Genomic DNA, 22,652 nt, shown 5'->3' on the forward strand with positions numbered 1-22,652 from the left:
GGCGTAGTGGTTGGGAGTCCGCCTGCCAATGCAGGGGATGCGGGTTCGATCCCTGGTCCGGGAGGATCCCACATGCAGAGCAACTAAGCCCGTGCGCCACAACTACTGAGCCTGTGCACCACAACTACTGAAGCCCGTGCACCTAGAGCCCGTGCTCCGCAACAAGAGAAGCCACTGCAATGAGAAGCCCACGCACCGCAACGAAGAGTAGGCCCCGCTCGCCGCAACTAGAAAAAAACCGCACGCAGCAACGAAGACCCAACGCAGCCAAAAATAAATTAATTAAAATTAAAATTAAATAAAATTGATGGAATAATTTTAAAAAAACAGATGACACATTTAAAAGTGGATCAAGAGAGAACTGCATAGACCAGCCCCATCCAGTAGAAATATAATTTGTGTAATTTTCAATTTTCTGGTAGCCAGATTAATGAAAGGGAACAGGTGAAATTCATTTTAATAATATATTTTAGCCCAATTATTTCAACATGTATCAATATAAAAATTACTGATGAAATAGTTTACCTTGTTTATACTAACTCTTCCAAATCTAGTGTGCAGGATGTACTTACAACACATCTCAGTTCAATCTGCCACATTAAAAGTGCTTCAGAGCCACACGTGGCTACTGGCTACTGTATTAAAAAGGTGCTGAGCCCAGGGTAGGAACCGAGTCTAGTCCTGGCTGACTACTGAGTAATTTTGTTACCCTAGACAAGACCTTTAACCACTGTTTCCTTGGTTTCCTCATCTGAATAGGAAGACACACAGAGAGATAGAAACACGTTTCCCATTGCTTTGTCCTCCAGAGGCCTCTGGAATGGTCATTTATTATTAACATTTTGTGTTTTCAGGAGATTCTCTGCAGAACTATAAGTGCCTCTTCCCAAACACTTCATTTATTGCTTATTCCCCTGCCAAGATGTGAACTATCACTCTCACTGCCCTAAGAAATGGTATGGAAAGGTACCCAAATTGTAATTTCAGCTTTATATACGGAGTAAGCTGAATCAGCAAAAAACAATTCCCTTTCTTGTGTATTGTGACTTGGCTTTCTGTCAGCCTAGCCTCAGGAAGGCGCCTATTGGAACTTTGCTCGGTCCAAGATCCCTTTCCCCTTCCTGCCATATGGTCCACGGTCCCTTCCTCTCTCTCGGAAGGTTTCTGAAGTCCTACCCTTTGCTGTCGGTTGTTGTCTGGGAGACCAGACCCTACCCTAACAATAGTTGCTAAGGGGCGGAGACTTGGAATTAGTTCCCAAGACCCAACACTGCAAGGTGAGTACTCTGGACGCATGCGGCGACTTTCTCTGAGCTCTCGCGAGGTTTCCTCTTGCCGGAAGCAGCGGAGGGACTCTCCCGTTAACTGCGTCGCGATGTGTGGGGACTGTGTGGAGAAGGAATATCCCAACCGGGTGAGCGAGTGGGCGTCGAGAACTTCCCTCTCCCTTGGCCCATAGCCGCCCCTGAGGCTTCTCATATCCCCGGCCGGCCTTCTCTGTGAGGCCGGGCGCGGGGCGGACTCAGCCGCTCCGCCCCATCCAGTGATGCGGCAGCTGTATGTAGGCACCTGACAGCGGGGATGGCCTGCAGCCGTCGGTTCCTGCTGATCCCCGTCCTGGCGACTGATATCATCCGTCACCCCATTTCTCTTGAGCTCCAAGGGGAAAACAAGTGAAACCCTACCACCACCAGCAACCCAGTCGACAACAGAGGGACACCCCCATCTCTACCCTGGTCTCATCCTCGAGCTTCATTTGATAACGTTCAGTGCTCTTCCTGAATTCTAGCGCTGGAACGGACCTCTTAGGTCATCTGTTCTAACCCAATTTTGCAGATGAAACTAATGCCTAGAGGGGGAAAACACTTGGCGAAGTTCACATTCTAGTTTGTGTGAGAGCCAAGACTAGAACTCAGGTTTCCTGGCTGTTACTTTCTTTTAAATCTCAGTTCCTTTAAAGCTCAGGAGATTGAGAAGTTTGTTTACTCTCATTCATTCAAGGTATACTTACTGAACGTTTGTATGCGTGTAACTAGATTACTTTGCTAGGCCAGAAAGGGATACCCAAGAAGAAATAAAAGGCAGCTTCCGTGCTGCCAAAGAGCTTACATTTTACGGGAGCACGTTATTAACAAAAAATGACTAGTACGGTCCATAAATGCTATTCCGGTTTAGAGAAAGGGGAGAGCAATAGGGGACAGCGCTGTTCTCCCAACAGAAAGGTGGACTTCAGTTGGGACTTGAAGGATAGTTGTGACTAGGGTAGAAAAGGAAAGGAGGAGCTGAGGCTGGGGGTAAATAACAAGAACAAGGATTCTCATATTGGTTGGGAGGTAGAAAATCTTGATAGTTGGTTCTGTCTCTTAATATTTTGAATAATACTTAGTCTTTTGGGAAGGTTTTATAACAACATGAGCACTCATATGGTACAACCTCTTTGAAAAAGGTCTAGCATTATCAGAAGAAAAAAAAAAAGTTAAAGGTATGCCTGCTGAATGACCCAGCAGTTCCCATTTTAGACAGATAAATGCATGCGCCTAGTGTGTTCCTGGAGACTGGTATAAGAATGTTCATAACAGCATTGTTTGTGGTAGTAGACTGGAAAAATGTGATATAGCCATAGCATGGAACACCATGAGTGAATGAGTAATGAAAGTGAATGGAGCAGTGGCTCTCAACTGGGAGTGATTTTGCCTCCTAAGGGACATTTGACAATATCTGGAGACATTTTTGGTTGTCACACTGGGGTACTACTGATATTTAATAGGTAGAGGCATTATGCTGTACCTTTACGTTTCACATTTCTGTGTTGTGTTCTATTTCATACTTTTTTTTTTTAAGTTTAAAAAGAGATCTTTGTGAATCCAATAACGAAAACTGCACATTATAGGCACCATGAGGCAGATGTTTGCCGTGAATAGTGTTAAAGATATTAGGTTGGGGAATTCCCTGGCTCCATGCTTCCACTGCTGGGGAAACAGGTTTGATCCCAGGTCGGGGAACTAAGATCCCACATGCTGCGGTGTGGCCAAAAAAAAAAAAAAGGATATTAGGTTGGATTTTTAAGAGTTGAGCTAATCAAAAGACAAAAATTATATTGAGAAGTTTAGGCATTGGGCAACTATCAAAAAACATTGAGGGCTTCCCTGGTGGCGCAGTGGTTGAGAATCTGCCTGCCAATGCAGGGGACACGGGTTCGAGCCCTGGTCTGGGCAGATCCCACATGCCGCGGAGCAACTGGGCCCGTGAGCCGCAACTGCTGAGCCTGTGCGTCTGGAGCCTGTGCTCCGCAACAAGAGAGGCCGTGATAGTGAGAGGCCCGCGCACCGCGATGAAGAGTGGCCCCCGCTTGCCACAACTAGAGAAAGCCCTCGCACAGAAACGGAGACCCAACACAGCCATACATACATACATACATACATACATACATAAAAAGAATGTAAGCAGACAAGAATAGCATTAAAAAAATAATAATAAATTTTTAAAAAAAATTTTAAAAAAAATTGAATAGGGAAATGATTCTGAAATCTTCTATTTAGGAAAATTAATCTTATGGTTGTATGTTGAGATGATGGGATGGGGGAAAATGTAAAAAGACAGCCCTACGGAGCATTTGGGGAACCCAATGGCAACAGTAGTATAGGCATGAGATAATGAAGACCTCATTGATTGATTGATTGATTGATTGATTGATTGCTGCGTTGTGTTTTCGTTGCTCTGCGGGGACTTTATCTACTTGTGTCTTGCGTCGAGCAGGGACTACTCTTCCTTGCGGTGTGCGGGCTTCTCATTACGGTGGCTTGTGTTGCGGAGCATGGGCTCTAGGAGCGTGGGCTTCAGTAGTTGCAGCACGCGGGCTCAGTAGCTGTGGCTCGAGGGCTCTAGAGCGCAGGCTCAGTAGTTGTGGCATAGGGGCTTAGTTGCTCCGCGGCATGTGGAATCTTCCCGGACCAGGGCTTGAACCCGTGTCCCCTGCATTGGCAGGCGGATTCTTAACCACTGCACCACCAGGGAAGTACCAGTCCTCATTTCAAAGAAAGAATTAACAGGACTCAACCAATTTAATGTAGGAAGGAAGAAGAAAATAGCTGTCGATGATCTAAGGGTTCTCAATCTAGGCAGCTGGGAAATTTGGAAGTATTACAGAAATTGGAGCCATCTGGGAGGGAGGGAGAACCAAAATTAGGGGAGCAAATGATCAGATTTCTTTTTATCATGTTTCCTCCGAGGTTGAGAATGTAACATGCCAGGAGTCAAGTGAAAATATAGGATGGCAGTTTGGGTAAGAGATTCAAGCAGATGAGTCAGCCAAATAAAGGAGTCAAAATAGAAATAATTTGTTCTCTTAGGAAAAGAATGTAGACGATCAACCAGAATCAAGAACTGAGCTTCAGGGAATAAATTAATTTAGGAAGTGAAAATAAAAGTATAGGAAGAAGAGTAGAGAAAAGCACTGAGGTGACTGGAAAACCAGGAAAGTACCTGAAGCAGTTTTCTCTGATTTTATTCTGTTCTCAAATAAATAAAGGGCTGTCATAAGGAAGAACTGAGCTTTTCTTTGAAATTTCAGAAGGCAGATTTAGAAATAATTAGTGGGTGGATGTTAGGGGGTTGTAGGCTTTGAATCAGAATAAAGAATTTTCTAACGGATTTTTTTTTTTTAATAGAATGGGTAACCTTAGAGGAATTGAACTCTCTTCCTGTTGTTCTGTAGAGACTAAATGACTACTTGAAATCTCAAGGATCCTTCCAACTCTGGGATTTTTTTAAGTCATGAGATATTTTTAAGGGCGGTAAGAGCAGAAGCCACTCTGCTTGAGCCTAGCAAAGGAAAAGGTACTCAGGTGGTGGTAGCAAGTATAGTTCACTCATTCAGAAAGTTTGGCAGAGGAAAATAATGGATTAGCATGTTGGGTAGATCTAAATGCAGAATGAGGAGGTAATAAATGTTTGATTATTTATCTTTGGTTTCATAAAATTTCTGGAGTTTTGTGGTGGATGTTTTCCACAGGCTAGAAAATTTCTAACAGAGCTCTGGCCCACTTGCTTGTAAAATTACGCCAAGAACTTGAACTCAAGCATGAATCAGATTGGAAATGAACCATAATAATTTTCTGAACTCAAATTTTTTTACTCAACTGTGAACCAAACTATTTTTTTTCATTCAGAAAAGCATTTAGCAAACCAGTTGGAACTAGAACTCTACTGCATTTTCTAAAATAACTGATCAGACCCAAAATTGTAATAAAACATTTCCGCATCAAACTGGAAATGAAGCCTATATTTCATATAGTTCAAGTTTCAGCTCTAAAATTCTTAGTAATTCAGCAGCAATACAGAAATATAGCTTAAATTTAGGTTAATCAGAAGGAAGTAATGAGTGTAAATTAGTTATATGTTTAAATTAGAAATTATGTTTTATATACCTCACTTAAAATTAAACTATAAAAGTTCACGTACTCAAATTGTTGCTTAGCATTAAACCATATTTAATTAAATGCTGAGTCTGATATATAATTGGTAAAACAATTGTATGGAAATGGATGCTTTAAAATGATGCATTTTAAAATGCCTATATTTAAAAAAAACAATCTGGAATCAATAACCTAACTTTCCACTTTAAGACAGTGAAAAAAACAAGAGCAGAGTAAACCCAAAGCGAGCAGAAGAAAGGAAATAATAAAGACTAGAGTAGAAATTACGAACTAGGAAATAGAAAAACAATAGAGAAAATCAGCAAAACTAGAATTTGGTTCTTTAAAAACTGTATTTTCTATTTTCAATTTTAAGTACTCCCTGACAAAACATATGCACTGTTAAGTTATACCATCTGAAATAATAGTTTTTTGGAAGAAGCAAATTGGCCCAATCATTGTCAGTATAGTTGAAGATTTCTCAAATTTGTAAGAGTTTATCATAATATACTTTCATACTAATTATCATCATAGTATTCAACTATTCTTTTTTTTTTTTTTAAATAAATTTATTTATTTATTTTTGGCTGCGTTGGATCTTCGTTGCTGTGCGCGGGCTTTCTCTAGTTGCAGCGAGCGGGGTCTACTCTTTGTTGCGGTGCGCGGGCTTCTCATTGCGGTGACTTCTCGTTGTGGAGAACGGGCTCTAGGCACGCAGGCTTCAGTAGTTGTGGCTCACGGGCTCTAGAGTGCAGGCTCAGTAGTTGTGGCTCACGGGCTTAGTTGCTCCACGGCATGTGGGATCTTCCCGGACCAGGGCTCGAACCCGTGTCCCCTGCATTTTCAGGCAGATTCTTAACCACTGAACCACCAAGGAAGTCCCTCAACCATTTCTTCTTGCACATTTGTATACCTTTATAGATCGTCAACCAGGATTTAGCTGAATCACATTTTCTAAGGATATTTAATGTTTGCCTTTTTTCCTGTCTTCTCGAAACTGTTATAGTTTACTGTTATTACTGTGGAATTGATTTAGATTTTATTCTTCTTTTTCCTCCCATTGTGAGAGCCTCAAAAGCTTCTCTGAATATTGTGTGCTTTAATTTACTTTCCCAAATTTGGACATTAATAATCTTGTTTCATCTAATAAAAGAATCATGCCTCACTGATGATGGTTATCCTCACTTTCAAATGACCAAGTCCCTTAGAGGAAGCCCCATCAGTTTCTTATTTACTGTACTTGCATTTGCCATTTCAAGAATTTATTTCCCTACCTCCCAACTGATAACATAGATCCCTTTTCTCTTCCTTCAGTGTTTAGAGTTTACATTCTGCCTGCTTATATGGTCAGATTACAGAGGTTAGAGCATATTGTATAAGGTGCCTGTGTTTATGTGTGCAGTTCTGTTGAGAGTTCTGTTTATTTGAAAATGGTATTTAGATCTTTATTCTTTTAAGACTTTTTAAAAAATTACTTAATATCTTGGAGTCTTTGGCAGTCAGCTTTTATAGATTCAAGGCAGTCCCAGTTCAAACCCCAGCAGGAGGGGCTTCCCTGGTGGTGCAGTGGTTAAGAATCCTCCTGGCAATGGAGGGGACATGCGTTCAAGCCCTGGTCCGGGGAGATCCCACATGCCACGGAGCAACTAAGCCCGTGCGCCACAACTACTGAGCCTGTGCTCTAGAGCCTGTAAGCCACAACTACTGAGCCTGCATGCCACAACTACTGAAGCCTGCGTGCCTAGAGCCCGTGCTCCGCAACAAGAGAAGTCACCGCAGTGAAAAGCCCGCGCGCCACAACGAAGAGTAACCCACGCGCAGCAACAAAGACCCAGTGCAGCCAAAAATAGACAAATAAATAAATTTTAAAAAAACAAAAAACAAACCCAGCAGGCTTTTTTGTAAAAGTTTATAAGCTGATTCTAAAATTTATATGGAAATGAAAAGAACCTAGACTAGCCAAATTATAGGACGTAAACTACCTAATTTAAAAACTACTATAAAGCTACAAAAATCAAAAGAGTGTGAGATTAGTGCAAAAGATAGACATATAAATCAAGGGAAGAGAATAGTCAAAAGTAGACCCACATATATAGGATGAGTTGAGTTTTCCACAAAGTTGCCAATGTCACGCAGTGGGGAAAGGATAGTCTTTTCAACAAATGTTGATGGAACAACTGGATATTCATAGAGAAATAAATGAAACTTGGTCCTTACCTCAGACCATATATAAAAGTTATTTCAAAATGGATCATAAACCTAAACCTACCAGCTAAAACTATAAAATTTCTAGAAGAAAACAAAGAAAATCTTTGCAACCTTGGGGTAGGCAAGATGTTTTAGAAGAAAAGCACAAACAATGAAAGAAATTTAATAAACTGGACTTCATAAAAATCAAAACTGTTTGCTCATCAAGAGACACCATTTAAAAAATGGCAAACCAAAGACAGAAATATTTGTAATACATATATCTGACAAAGGGTTTGTACCTAAGATACATAAAGAACTTTTATAACTCAATAAGAGGATAAACAATTTAACTTTTCAAAAAATGGGTAAAAGACTTGAATAGATATTTCACAAAATAAGATATATTAATAAGCACCATGAAAAGATGCTCAACATCACTAGTCATCAGGGAAATATGAATTAAAACTACAATGAGACAACACTTTACATCATTAGAATGGCTAAAATAAAAAAGACATAATACCTAGTGTTGATGAGAATGTGGGAAATCTGGAACTCACACATTGCTGGTGGGAATAGAAAATGGAAACTAATTGGCAGTTTCTTATAAAGTTTATATATATACCATATTTTTACTGTATGACTCAGCAATTCCACTTCTAGATATTTACTCAAGAGAAAGGCATATGTCTACACAAGACTTATACACGAATCTTTATAGCTACTTTATTCATAACAACCAAAAACTGGGAAGAACCCAGATGTCTTATCAACAGATAGATCCATGCAATGGGATACTATTTGGCATTAAAAAAGCAATGAACTACCAATACATACAACAACATAGATAATTAACATGGACATCATTTTAGGCAAAAGAAGCTGGGTGTAAAAGAGTATACTGTATGATTCTATTTATGTAAAACTTTAGAACAGGCAAAACTAATCTCTGGAGATAGAAATCAGGTCAGTGGGTGCCTGAGGTGAGATAGGGGTTGGAGATAGACTGCAAAGCAGGAAGGAGTTCCTGGGAAGACAGAAATTTTTGTATCTTGATTGGGGTAGTGATTACATTGGTATATACATTTGTTAAAATTCTTTCATGTATACCCTTACAATGAGTGGATTTTATTGTATGTAAATTACACCTCAGTAAAGTTTATTTTTTTAAAAAATCAAAGCACTTGTTCTTAATAGCTGGAAATTTATACTTTAATCCCAAGGCTTTTTTTCCCCTTTAGTGGTTATGTTGATGTGCCTATGTTTTAGTATCTCCAAACTGCATAGTTAATTTGATTTCCCCCCACCAGAGTTAACCTTTTAATACATAGCACTACGAAGGCACTTAGTTAATGGTGGTGCTGGGAATCCAGGAAGGCTTCACTGTGGCATTGGTTAAGACGAGTCTTAACTCCCTTATACTTCATAAGCTCCTTGAAGGTAGAAACGTATGTGACTCATCCTGGAGTCCTCGGAATCCTCCGCCATGCTTTGCACAGTATCAGGCACATAGCTGCATTGGAGAAATGCGTTAGTTTGAATGGTTTTTAGTCACATTAACTATTAAAAATACCTCAGTTTTTTTGTTGGTCAGAAATGAGGTTGAACTACTATCAAAAAAAAATAACCCAATTAAAAAATTGGTAGAGGACCTGAATAGGCATTTTTCCAAAGCAGACATGGCCAACAGGCACATGAAAAGATGCTCAACATCACTAATCATCAGGGAAATGCAAATCAGAACCACGAGATATCGCATCACACCTGTCAGAATGGCTATTATCAAAAAGACAACAAATAATAAGTGTTGGTGGGACTTCCCTGGCGGTCCAGTGGTTAAGACTCCATGCTTCCACTGCAGGGGGCATGGGTTCAATCCCTGGTCGGGGAACTAAGATCCTACATGCTGTGTGGTGCGGCCAATAAATTAATTAATTAAATTAAATGCAAGTCTGGCTGATAGAAGCATGGTGGAAGCCCAGATGTGACCCATGCCACTTAAAAAATAAAGTGTTGGCCAGGATGTGAAGAAAAGGAAACCCCAGTACGCTGTTGGTGAGAATGTAAATTGGTACAGCCACTATGGAAAACAGTGTGGAGGTTCCTCAAAAAATTAAAAATACAACTACAATATGATCCAGCAGGTCCACTCCTGGGTATATATCTGAAGAAAATGAAAACACTAATTCAAAAAGATATATGCACCCCAGTATTCATAGCAGCATTATTTACAATAACCAAGACGTGAAAGCAACCTAAGTGTCCATCACAGATGAATGGATAAAGAAGATGTAGTATATATATACAATATATATTGCTCATCCATAAAAAAGAATGAAATTTTGCCATTTGCGACAACATGGATGGACCTGGAGAATACTATGCTTAGCAAAATAAGTCCGAGAAGGACAGATACTGTATGTTTTCACTTATATGTGGAATCTAAAAAATCAAGCAGGGGCTTCCCTGGTGGCCCAGTGGGTAAGACTCCGCACTGCCAATACAGGGGGCCCAGGCTCCATTCCTGGTTGGCGATCGCACATGCATGCCGCAACTAAGAGTCCGCATGCTGCCGCTGAGAAGCCCACATGCCACAACTAAAGATCCCACATGCTGCAACGCAGATCCCATGTGCCTCAACTAAGACCCGGTGCAACCAAAATAAATTAATAACTAAATAAATAAATAAATATTAAAATAGATAAATAAATTTGTTCTATTGAAATAATCTAAAAATAAATAAATAAATTTGTTTATTCAAACGAATGAACAAAACAAAACAGAAACAAACTCACAGATTCATGGAACAAACTAGTGGTTACCAGAGGGGCAAGGGGTGGGAGGATGTAAAGGAGATTAAGAGGTACAAACTACTAGGTATAAAATGAATAAGTTACAAAGATGTAATGTACAGCAGAAGGAATATAACCCATATTATATAATAACTTCATATGGAGTGTAATCTATAAAAATATTGAATCAGTATGTTGCATGCCTGAAACTAATTATAATATTTTAAGTCAACTATAATTTAAAAAAAAGAAATAACATTCTGTAATAACCTAAATGGGAAAAGAACTTGAAAAAGAATAGATACATGTATAACTGAATCACTTTGCTGTACACCTGAAACTAACACAACATTGTTAATCAACTATACGCCAGTATAAAAATTTTTTTAAAAATGAGTAGAACTAGGTAGTTTATGAAGTGACTTTAAGTTCTGAACAATTATTAGTAAGCCTTTAGCAAAGACCTCCCTTGAGCCAGGAGCATATGTTGTTTACAGTTTCTTAATGACAAGTAAAACCCTTTCTCTTTTAAATGCCATGGTGTCAATCTGATGAATTGCAGAACTTACCTTTTCTGCCTGAATCACACATATCCTAGGGACTGACATCTATAGAGCTGAGAGTTTATTTCTCTTTGTTTATTTTGTGGTATTTTTAAGGCTTGAAAAAATGCTGTTTCAGCAGTCAACTGAGCATCACAGTGGATAAGATCATTTTTATCATTGGCTCAGTGTTTCCATTTTGATTGAATTTTCATTCTAGCTTTATAATATGATACCTCATTTAATAGTGTTGGCTATTAGATTTTTCTGGTTTTTCCTTTTCACATGTTATAGTAAGACTTCATTAAGTTGTTTCTAAATATCCATTTGCATTTAGTCCTCTTAAACACAGTTGCAGTCCTAAGCTCTAACACTTCTTCAGTTTTATTTACTGTGAATAATACTTCTAGAGGAAAGCTAGTAATTTCAAAAATTACTTGGTGTACACTTCAAGCAAGTAAATTCTGGCCATGTTTTTTGCCTTTAGAGACTTTAAGTCTATTAATCATTTTCACCAAGGATTTTGAAATATAAGAAAATTAAAATCCCCTCAAAAAAGAAAATTAAATTCCTGTTTTTCTTATTTTAGGGTAACATCTGCCTGGAGAATGGATCTTTCTTGCTGAACTTTATAGGCTGTGCAGTGTGCAGTAAGCGGGATTTTATGCTGATCACAAACAAATCTTTGAAAGAGGAAGATGGAGAAGAAATAGTTACCTATGATCGTAAGTAGACTTTTTTTCCATCTGAGTCTGTTAGCAGGTATCAGCTTTTGGGAGTTAGGTTGTGCAGTCTTATGAGGCCTATTTCACTATCGTATTGCAACACAAAATCACTAGTTAGTTTTTTAAGAGGAAAATGTTTGTAACATCTCATTTATGTAGCATCATCAGATATTCCACATAAATGACTTTTGCAGACAACTGAAGCTTATGATTCAGGCACCAATTTTCTTTTGTTTATCTTTAAAGACTGTGTCTTCTGAAACAAGATACAGGGACTTTTTTTTTTTAACTTAGGGTCATACATGTGAATTTTCACCTTCTACTATAATATAATACAGTGATGCGCTCCAACAGCTATTAAAGTGTTTAGGGCTGTTTGCCCTTATACTAAATGGCTCTGGGATGCTATGGTTTTTTTAGTCTTGTTTCTGCTTTTATAGCTTTTGTCTCTTTTGTTACTGTCAGTTTATAGTTTCTTTTGCTACTGTAAGTATGCTACTTTCATATGCTATTCCTCATCCTTGATACTGGGAAATCAAATAAATAACTATAATAAAAATAAATAAGTTCTGAGGTTGGCATTAAGAATCTCTACAAATAAATTAAGTATATGTGCACTTTCGTGCCCAGATATTATGGCAACTATTTAAATTGTTCACATTTCCTTTTTGCTTGTCTCCTGATTTTTTGGTATGTTCTGACTATATGAGGATTAAATGTGCCAATAATGATATTTTGAAAGAAAGGTGCAAAAGACACTAAGCCTTTAGAATAGAGTCAGACTATGGAAAAATGTTCTAAATTAGAAGAATCTTTTTCTTTCTTTGTAGCATGTACCCCTTTAAACTCTATTTTTTTCCAGGTAATAGAGGATAGTGGTCAAAAGCAAGGGCTCTGGAGCGAGAAAGCTTGGGTTTGAATTCTGGTTCCAACACTTCCTAGCTCAGCTGTGGTCTTCCTAGTTCTTATCCATAGTGTGCCTTTGTTTCCTTATCCCTACAAACATGATAACAATAGTTATCTACCTCATTGGGTTTTTGAGAAGATTAAGTGAAAAACAGATATAAAGTATTTAAAACAGTATCTGGCACACATTAAGCACTCAATGTATCATAGTTATTATTACTATATTGTTTTTACTAGAGCCTTTTGTTACTGCTAAATTCACTTTAAAGTCTAGTGTTAGCTTTTTGTTTATGATTGGTTAGTAGCACAATTTCTTTCATTCCTGAGAATAAAAGCTCCTACATAGTTAGACAGGTCCAGCTAGTTTCAAAAACACACTTACATATCCATTAATTGATTACCTTAGAGAGCTTTCAATAGGAATGAATATATGCACATTAAATCTCTGAGTGCAGGCTCTTAATTATATAGTGTTGCTGTGTGACAGAGTCTGGATTTTTTATCAAGGTAGATATTATAATGGGTTTCCTGCTATGTTAAATATGACAGAGTTAAGATTCTTTCAAAGCAATACCATGCTAAGACTAGAAATTTTACTGTCTTAGGATACCTTCTAAGACTTAATTAAGTCTCTCTCTGTTTCAGCAGATCTTTGTAAGAATTGTCATCACGTAATAGCCAGGCATGAGTATACGTTCAGTATCATGGATGAATTTCAGGTAAATGTATAAATGTCGGTATGTTATTGCGGGGGAGGGGAACAATAAGAGTATCCTTGAAGAATCTAGGTATAGTCTTCATAAATGAAGTACTAGTGAATCTTAGAGGAGACCCTCTCTTCCACTTGTGTAAGTTGAGAGACACTTCAGATGTGGGTGGATCTGTTCAAACCTGTCTTCACAACAGTCACAAAGCAAAACACATGCCTTACAAATGATATCTCAGTCCTGTCATTTTGCTTATAAAGAACAGCACATTATGGCTTCATATGAGGTTACTATTGTGCCTCTTTTTTCTCTACCCAGTTACATGATTGCACAATTCTTGGCTTTAAGTGTTGGCCTGCCCACTGCCACCATACTTGCTGAGCATGGAAATCATGCTAACGAAATTATCTTTGTTTCCCTTATAGGCATTTAGAGTCAGGCAACTCTGTAGTCTCAATTGCGATATTTTAATATTGTTTGATAGGTAAAATGACAAGATAGGTGTATCATGGTTGGAAGAGAGAAGCTGAATCATATAAGGATAGAGAATAGGGATGTAGTATAAGGATTAGTCCTTATACAATTGTGAGAGCATGTGGAGAATTCTACAGAATTCTGCAGGCTGGTGTAGGCCTGAAGTTGCTGAAGATTCACAGGTCTAATGGTCAGGAAGAAAAGCTGGACAGTGAGGGAGAGCCGAGGACAAACTGGAAAGCATGAGGACACACTTACCTGTATCTGCCCCTCACTGCCTCCGCTTTCAAGCCCTCAGATTGAGTTACTTATTTAGTGTGAACTACATGTTCATCCAGAGGATATGAATGTGAGGTAAGAGTTTTAACAGGCAAGGGAATTTTTTTTAATCCTTTAAATTTGGGTGGTACTATATAATTAGGGAAAAAAAATCTTCTACAGCAGAATCTTATAAAATAGTATAACCACTTTCATTCATTCTTATTTCAGTGTGGAAGAAGGCACTTAGTCACCTGTCAGAATCTGGTCTAATATCTTGTGGTCTATCTTAACATCCTGACCACGTCTCCCCAGGATCCAAAAATTATGCCTCAAAGATACTTATATGATAGATATCACTTAGGGCAAAATCGAGATCTCAGTGAATGAATAGTGGCCAAATAGGGGAATGAACATGTCGGGGGCTTAAAGAAGCAGCTCTGTCCATTCACGGGAGGAAAAGAGTGCTTATAGCTATTTTGCAGCAGTTCCTGAAGCTTCTGTGAGCTTTTTAGAGTCTGTAAGTGGATATTGAGATTGCCTGTTTATACCCTAATTGAGCCATTGTGTGTCACTGCCTTGAGACCAAAGTCTAGCTGATTTTCCTTTATGACTGAGCACAGCCATTTTCAAAGCTCCCCAGAAGTTCCTTTGGGGTAGAAAGAAGGTAAAGGAAGATGGCTATAGTCACAACCCCTAGATAGTGTGGAATTCTCTTGGAAAAAACTCTTAAACTAGACTCTCCACCGCCAGTCCTTTCTCTCCCCACATCCACTCCCCACCTCCCCCATATTCTATATTCTGCCACCCGCATATTTTTCTTAAAATAATGCTTTCAGACTACCTCATTGGCCTTTCCGTAGCTCACCTTCAGCTACAGTATAATATCCAAGCTCCCCATCCCAAGGTTCTTGCTGGGCTGGCCAGCCTCCCTTTCCCTCATTTCTCACTACTCTCCTTTTGCACACCATTCATAGCATTGCCCCAACTTTAGACTCTCTTCCTTCCCTCCTGTAGTAGAGATTTTTATTTCCTCCTCTCTATGGCTACCCCGCTGCATTTCCTCAGGAATCTTATGTTATCTTCTCTCTTCCTAGCATCCTCTTTTCTCCGTGAGATTTAAAGCATTTTTACATTAAATATATTTAGTTCTTCTTTATTTGTTAAAAATAAAATCCTTTTGTTTCACTCAGCTCCCTCTTTGATTCATCCTCTGATCATCTCTCCTTTTGCTTCTTTACTTGAATAGCTCTTTACCCTATTTTCCTTATTTCCCTGTGCTCCTCCTAACAACCTACAAACTGGTTTTCATTTTCATTTTACTAAAACTGTTCTCTCATAGATTTCCTATAAGGTGGCCAAATCCTGTGACCTTGCCTCAGTTCTCATCTCTCTTAACATCTCTTCTGGATCTGGTTTTGATAACCATTGTCTTTTTGAAGCATTTCTTCCCCTGGGGTCCATAGATCTAGACTTTTTTCTTTCTTTTTAAATCATTTTGACTATTCCTTTGCTTACTCTCTGGTTTCCTCTCCTGTTTCTCCCTAACTGCTTTTCCCCTGAGCTTTGGTCTCTGGTCTAGGAACCTTCTCTGTACTCCCTCAGACATTGAGCACACGCACCCTCAGTGTCTGATGAAACCTATCGGATATCTCCCGGATCTCCTTCTTTAACCCTAATGCCCTCCCTGCCCTCCTTTCTTCCTTAGTTTCTCTTGCTTTTGTCTGTCTCCACTGCCACCCACCCCGTGTCAGGGACCATACTGCTGAAACCTAAATTACTGCAGCAGTCCCCACAGTATAGTTGTGCGCACTGCCCTCAAATTAATCTTCTGGAAACACATCATCCTGTCACTCCTCTGCTACTCCATACGCGATGTGCTTGCTCTGTTCCATATCACTGTCTTTATTCGTGCTTTTTCCTTGACTTAACGTGTCCCTTTCGCTACCTTCAAGCCAACTAAATCTTACCTCTTTCAAGCTGAACTTAAATTCTATCTCCTCCTTATTCTTAATAGTTCAGCCCATACTGCTTTCTCGCTTTTCTGAGCTCTTCTTGTCATCGGTAGGGCCCACAGCAGGCCCCGACTCCTGTGACTGGCCTGCTGGTAACTTCCATCTTAGTCTGATGACCCCAAGAACTCTTCATGCTCAGCTGCTGTGACTTACTTTCCTCATCCCCACCCCACTCCAGCCCCCATCTTATCCCAGCAGCCGTTCAGGTTCAAGATGGGATTCCCACCATTGGTAATATTTTGTTTTGTTTTAAATGTCTTATGGGAAATTTAAACATAATCAAAAGTAGGCAGAATAGTGTACTCATCTCCAGTCCCCAGCTTCAGTTTGCTTTATTTGTACCACTATTTCCACATCTCCCCACAGGATTACTTTGAAGTAAATCCCAAGCATATTACTACTTCTGTAAATATTTCAGTATGAATCTCTAAAAGATAAGGATTCTGTTTTTAAACAAATTCATTTTTAACAAAACCATTGTTAAACAAAGTAAGATTTTCTGATGGCAAGAGTAGAGGGGAAATAGAGACATAAGTACAGAGTTTAAACAGAAAATAAATTATAAATGATTACAGGTATCCGGTATTTTTTATATCACCCTAAAATCCATTAAAAGGACTATATATTTGCCTCAGGAAACAAGAGGGAAACTGTGAGACTGCACTCTGTTCCTCTGTGGACCAGGGAAGGAGAGGACTAAGGGTCAGAATTAGCAGGTAATAATAGAGGGAAAAGGCCCATGGGACCCTCAGCGTAAAACAAGGATCTGATCTTGCCCAAAGGTGATTCCACCCACTCCACCTTTCCTTCCAAATCTCTACCCTCAGGCTTTGCCCAGGTGGAGCCTTTGAAGGTCTCCATGAATGACTGGGGGGAATTCTGATTCTCCTAACTTGGCCAGTTTGGGTGAAGGGTGTCCTGACCCAACCATATTCCTGGCATCCCAAGTGAGAATGTGTTCCTGGCATCCCAAGAGAGAATTCTAGACATATTTTCCCACAGAAGCTCTGCTATATGTGGTTAGATTCTATAGTACTTGTGCAGTATAAATTTAAAAGACTCCCTGGATTTCCCTGGGAACCTAACTGCCATGTGCAATGTTACTTCTGTGGGAAACTGCTTCTGAATTCCAAATAATTGACCTACAATGAAATTTGGATTCCAGACTGCCTATAAATTAAAGATTACAGGTGTAATCAGTCTTACTGATTTAGCAGCCTTTCCAGATTATACCGTGTATTAGGTTTTTCCTTTCTCCCAAGTTAGACTGTAAGTTTTGCAAGGTCAGACTTTGTCCTTGCCTTCTCTCATGTCTACCGGTGCACCTGGCACATTGCAGAGCCTTTAGGCACTTAATAAAAACTTGTCAATGGATAGATTGGTTGAAAACTCAAATAGTTGTCTAGCTTGACACATTTTCCCATTTTGACTTTATTACTTTTTTCTTCATTTCCAGTGAAAGGTTGACATCCTACTAGTAATGTCTGGTAGGTGAAAGTAAGATTTGAAAGCAGTAAAACCTTGGAGAGAGTAGATTTTAATTTTGTTTTTGATTCATGAGACTCATATTTGTTTGCTGAGCTCTAGCCTTTGTTTCTACTGTGTGTGTAGAATAGACTTTAAAATTAAATGTGGTCTTTAAGAAACAGTCTTTCCACTCCTACAACTAGGTCTCCCTGCTGAACTCTCTAGTAGGAAATGGAAAGGCAGTTGCCTGGTTCTGAGTCTTTGTACTGTAGTCACTGTTTATCTCTCTAGTGAGAGACCCATGAAACACAAACTGCCTTGACTGATCAATTTCCAGGCAGCCAACAATCTCAAAGTCAGATGTGGAAATACTAATAGATTTAGTATAGATGCTTGTTTTCCTAAAGAAGATAAAAAGTTTTAGAGTAAAAGTTTTGAAAGAAATATGTTTCTGTAGTTTATGACCATATTAAATATTCTAGAAAGGAACAGCTGTAAGAACAGGACTTTGCGCTAAGGATTTTTGCCTAAAACAAAATAACTTCTGTCACCAGTCTGGACATTTGTTAAACCCAAGAAACAAAAAACTCCTTAAATAGATCAAATTCTAGACAACTAGCTATCTAAATATGAGACATGACATACTAATGGATTTAACATAATTGTTTATTTTTTCTGGGGTAGATAAAAATAGTAGCTTTTTGGGTTTGGAAATTTTTTTCCTTTTTTGTTGTTTTAAAAATCATTTCTGTTGCTTATTAGTGTTGAATATTCTAGAAAGGAACAGCTCTAAGAACAGGAATTTGTCCTCAGGGGCCCACACTCAAATTGCTTCATTACTTTAAATAGCAGCACTAAGTAAGCCCAGTATGTGTGTTTTCTAAGTCCAGGAAATAGCCATGCATTTCCAAGATGACATTCTTGTATACATAGTAAATAGAGCGTCAGCATGTATTCAATTTATATAAACAAAAGGCTCTGGGATACACAGACTAAACCTAAGATATTGCTTATAGGTGTTGAAGAACTTGATCTAATGTACAGACACCATATCCATGACAATTTACAGAGAACAGTTTTACCAGAGAAAGTTATGAAGCATCTTTCTCCCAGTTCCTCAAGGTAATTGTGCACTTTATCTTGTTCTAGGAGTATACCATGCTGTGTCTGTTATGTGGTAAAGCTGAAGATACGATCAGTATTCTCCCTGACGACCCCCGACAAATGACTCTGTTATTCTAAGGATCCTTCTGCAGCTCTGTAATCACAATGTTGTGTTGGTTTACAATACAGCAAGCCTGATGGTTTGTCTGACTTAGTTTATAATGGAAGTTATTTGCATATTATTTTTTTCTGCTTAGGCTTACCTATTCTCTGAAAGAAAAAGTGGGACTTCCCTGGCGGTCCAGCGGTTAGGACTCGGCGCTTTCACTGCCATGGCCCGGGTTCAATCCCTGGTCCGGAAACTAAGATCCCATTAATCGAGTGGCACAGCCAAAAAGAAAGAAAAAGTAATTTAGGGGATTGCTGTTCTCTAGAGCTGAGCTCTTCTGCTAAAGTTCCCAGTGCACATCAGTGCAGCCAGAATGAAGCATCTTTGTTAGCAGCTATGTGGCTGAAAAATAACTAGGATGGAAAGCACATCTAGTGCCCAGATCTTGGTTCCAATAAAAGGAATTAGGACTCCTTGGGGAAATGACTGAGTCTAGGACTGGGGCAGTAAATACACAGGGTGAGCTTGGAGCATCTTGAGCCACAAAAAAGCGAAGTGCTGAAACGAAAAATCACAATGATTGGGAGTATGTCAAAGGGACAGAAGAGCCAGCTGAAGGAGCTCCCAGAGACCAAAGTTGGAACAGTTTGAGCAACAACATAAAGTAGTATTGGATTATAAACCAAACTATAAATATTCATGAGTCCATACTGATATAAATGAATGACTGAATAAATAAATACATATACTGGAGAGAATAGACAAATCCCCCACACAGAAAAATTTCAAATAATGTATGTAGATACTCCTCACTCCTTAAGTATGGGTTTGCATAGTGACTTCCTTCCAAAGAGTATAGTATGGAAAGGGGGAAAAGTAACTTTAACTTTTAGTTCACTGAGAAACCTGACAAACACTAGCCTGGTGATCAAGATTATCATCATTGATGATGAGCCGTGTTGATAGCATTACTCTTGATATGATGTGATGAGAATGACACTTTGCCTTTGTGGTCTTCCTCCCCAAAACCCGTAACCCCAGTCTAATCATGAGAAAAACTTCAGACAAATCCCAGTTGAGAGAGGAATCCCAATGGAGGAAAATACCTGACCAATACTCCTCAAAACTGTCAAGGTCATCACAGACAAGGAAGTCTGAGGAACTCTCACAGCCAAAAAAGAGCATGACTATTAAATGTAATGTGGTATCCTGAATGAGATCCTGCACCAGAAAGAGAACATTTGGTAAAACTAGGGAAATCTGAATAAAGTGTGGACTTTAGTTAATATAAATAGAATGGTTTCAATTGCTCCAAAGGGATCTTAGAATATCTTACCTTGCATAGTTGAAAGAATTCTGGCTTGGGTGTCATAAAACCTGGCATGTAGGCCTCTGCCATTTGGTAGCAGTATAACCATTAAGCAAAGTGTCATTCTGGACTTTATTGTCCCCTTTCTATAAAATTGGACTAATATAAATTGATGTTATACTTCCTTCGCAGTATTATTAGATCCAAATGAACAATGAATATAAAATGCTTTGGAAGGCATATAAAGTTCTAGACAGAATGAGATGGTTTCAGTTAGTTCTTCTCATTATGAAATCAAAACTTAAGGGTCAGGCATTAAAACAGAATTTTTTCCTATTCATATCTCAGACATTCTGAACTGAGTGAGCAAAGTTGTTGACATCAGGGAAAAGCTTTGTTTTGTAACAGGAATAATGATAATAGCTGAGGTTTATTGAGTACTTACTATGTGCCAAGGCCTTTTTAAGCAGTTGTTTAATCCTCATTAACAATTCCATGAGGGTAGGTACTATTGTTATCCCAGTTTTAGAGCCAGAGAAACTGAGGCACAAAGAAGTTAAGTAACTTAGTCCAGGTTACGTAGTTAGTACAGTGATGCCCTCAGTAATAGTGTTCAGTACACATGAAGTATCAGAGTCTAGCAAGGTTAGGAAGAGGTTGAGGATATCAGTGACAGCACTCTGAGGAATCTAGGCATGTCAGACCAAGATTTATTATTCAGAAAAGTTAAGGCAGCTGTTCCTTAAGCATCAGTTGTTTTATTCCTGGAAAATGCTTTCCACTTTCTGCAAATCTATATCTGACCTGCTGAGGAAATCGTTTGGTGAAATGAATCCAGAAAGCAGAGAAAATGTTTCATTACTTTAAATAGCAGCACTAAGCCCATTATAGCTTCTGAATTGTCCCTTCATGGAGTTTGCTAATGCTTCCAACTTAGTCATTTGGAGCTCAAGAGTATGATTTTATATGCCCCTCCTGATATCCTCATCTCTTGCAGTATGTGTAATTATCTGTTTTAGACAATATATTACAAAAATTTTAAACATAAGATCCTATCCATATATTTCATTATTATTAAACCAGCATTGTACTGTGTTTTGCGATACTTTATCATCTTCTAGAATTCTTTTATGGATCTAATAGAATAAAGACCTCTTGAACTCAGTTCTACTGCATCTATATTTCTCTGTTTAAGTAAAGGGGAACCAGGCAAAGGCATTGGTCTTCTTTGCTTCCCTTTCTGAGATACAAGAAGAAATCACCTGTAGGTGTAGTGGGGAACGTGAACTTGTCCTAGCACCTCATTCTTTCTCTACCTGCTCCATGATGTACAGGTCTGGGGTCGACCTGGTTAGGCTCTTGGAGTTCAAAGCTCAGCCTGTTTGCTGTTGTGTTGTTTTAGCTAGCTCTGTCTTCCTCAAATGATCTTGGGTTCTCCCAGTACTGATTAATTGACATATGATATAGTCTAGGAAGAGCCAGATATGGTTTGTTACTTGTAAGTCATCAGTAAGAAGTATACATTCACTGTTCTTTATTTCAGTGTAACAAGAATCCTTTCGGTTTCATTCTTCTGTTTCCTGAGCAAAGCTAAGTTACTTGACTGAATTTGAGGCTCTTAGTTTTAAAATGTATGTTTCTTGACTGTAGTACAAGTCTCTATTGTGAGATATGCTATGGTTGGGTAGAAAGGAAATCAAGAGACCTGGGTCTGAAATTAGCTTTGCCACCTTCTCATGGTGGGACATTGGGCAAGTCATTCTATCAGTACCTTGTTTTCTTCAATGGAAAAACAGACATAATCATGCCTCCTTCACGGAGTTTTAAAATCAAATGATAAAATGTAAGTGAAAATGTCATTAGGTCATACAGTGCTGTGGACAGGCAGCTGTCAGCGGTCTTAATGCAGAAACTCTGAGACAGAAGGAAGCACTATTGTGTTGTGGTTAATAGTAGAAGCTTTGGAGTCAGACTGACCTGGGTTTAACTTTCAACTCTGCCCCTCACTAGCCCTTTGTCCCTGAAAAGTGTCTTGCTCAATTACCTTCTCTTTAAATAGAGATGAAAATTCCTCAGGGTCAGTATGAGGATTAAATAACCTAGCATATAGAAAGTACTTAATGCAGTATGGGCGTATAGTATATGGTAATTTGGATGATGGTTGTAATGGTGATTATAAGAAATCACCAGATTTGAAATCACCAATAAGGGTTTGGCTCAGTGTTCCTTAAACTAAGGAGATGCAACGGTGGGAACATAGTCATGGAAATAATCATCAGTTTCAGTCTTGTTTGTATCTTGGCCCCCTAAATCACTTATTCCAAGCCATATTTTTTGTAAGAGCCCTCAGAGGAATGATTCCTTCTGTCCCTCCTCTAAATCGAGTAGCATTATCTCAGCACTTCTGGGAAAGTTTGTTTATGGGACTTCTCCTTACTTCCTGAGTGCCCCTAGGGAAATTTGATTAAAAGATTATGTTTATCTAGGAAAGTAGGTGATTATATTAAGCTTTGCCTTGTCTGTTTATGACCATAAGCTGATATTTCTGAGGAGGTAAAGGGGACCAACAAGATGAGGAATAAAGAAAACAATTTCTCATTTCTGAAGCAAACAGCATTTCCCTGACCAAGTGACGAGCCC

General features: G+C 38.9%; 1 protein-coding gene across 2 annotated transcripts; it reads left to right on the forward strand.

The window, feature by feature from the left end:
- Positions 1 to 1,294: 1,294 nt before the first annotated feature.
- Positions 1,295 to 18,816, forward strand: CHURC1 (churchill domain containing 1). Of its 2 annotated transcripts, none has more exons than XM_059914459.1 (4): positions 1,295 to 1,414; positions 11,528 to 11,663; positions 13,215 to 13,288; positions 18,640 to 18,816. In XM_059914459.1, the coding sequence occupies exons 1-4, from the start codon at positions 1,295 to 1,297 to the stop codon at positions 18,730 to 18,732; spliced, it is 423 nt and encodes a 140-aa protein (XP_059770442.1). In that variant the 3' UTR covers positions 18,733 to 18,816. The 2 variants fall into 2 exon arrangements, with proteins under 2 accessions (XP_059770442.1, XP_059770443.1); XM_059914460.1 differs by having other exon boundaries at positions 13,218 to 13,288.
- The last annotated feature ends 3,836 nt before the right edge of the window (positions 18,817 to 22,652 follow it).

Source organism: Balaenoptera ricei, chromosome 2, assembly GCF_028023285.1.
Source record: "Balaenoptera ricei isolate mBalRic1 chromosome 2, mBalRic1.hap2, whole genome shotgun sequence".
Lineage (NCBI taxonomy): Eukaryota > Metazoa > Chordata > Mammalia > Artiodactyla > Balaenopteridae > Balaenoptera > Balaenoptera ricei.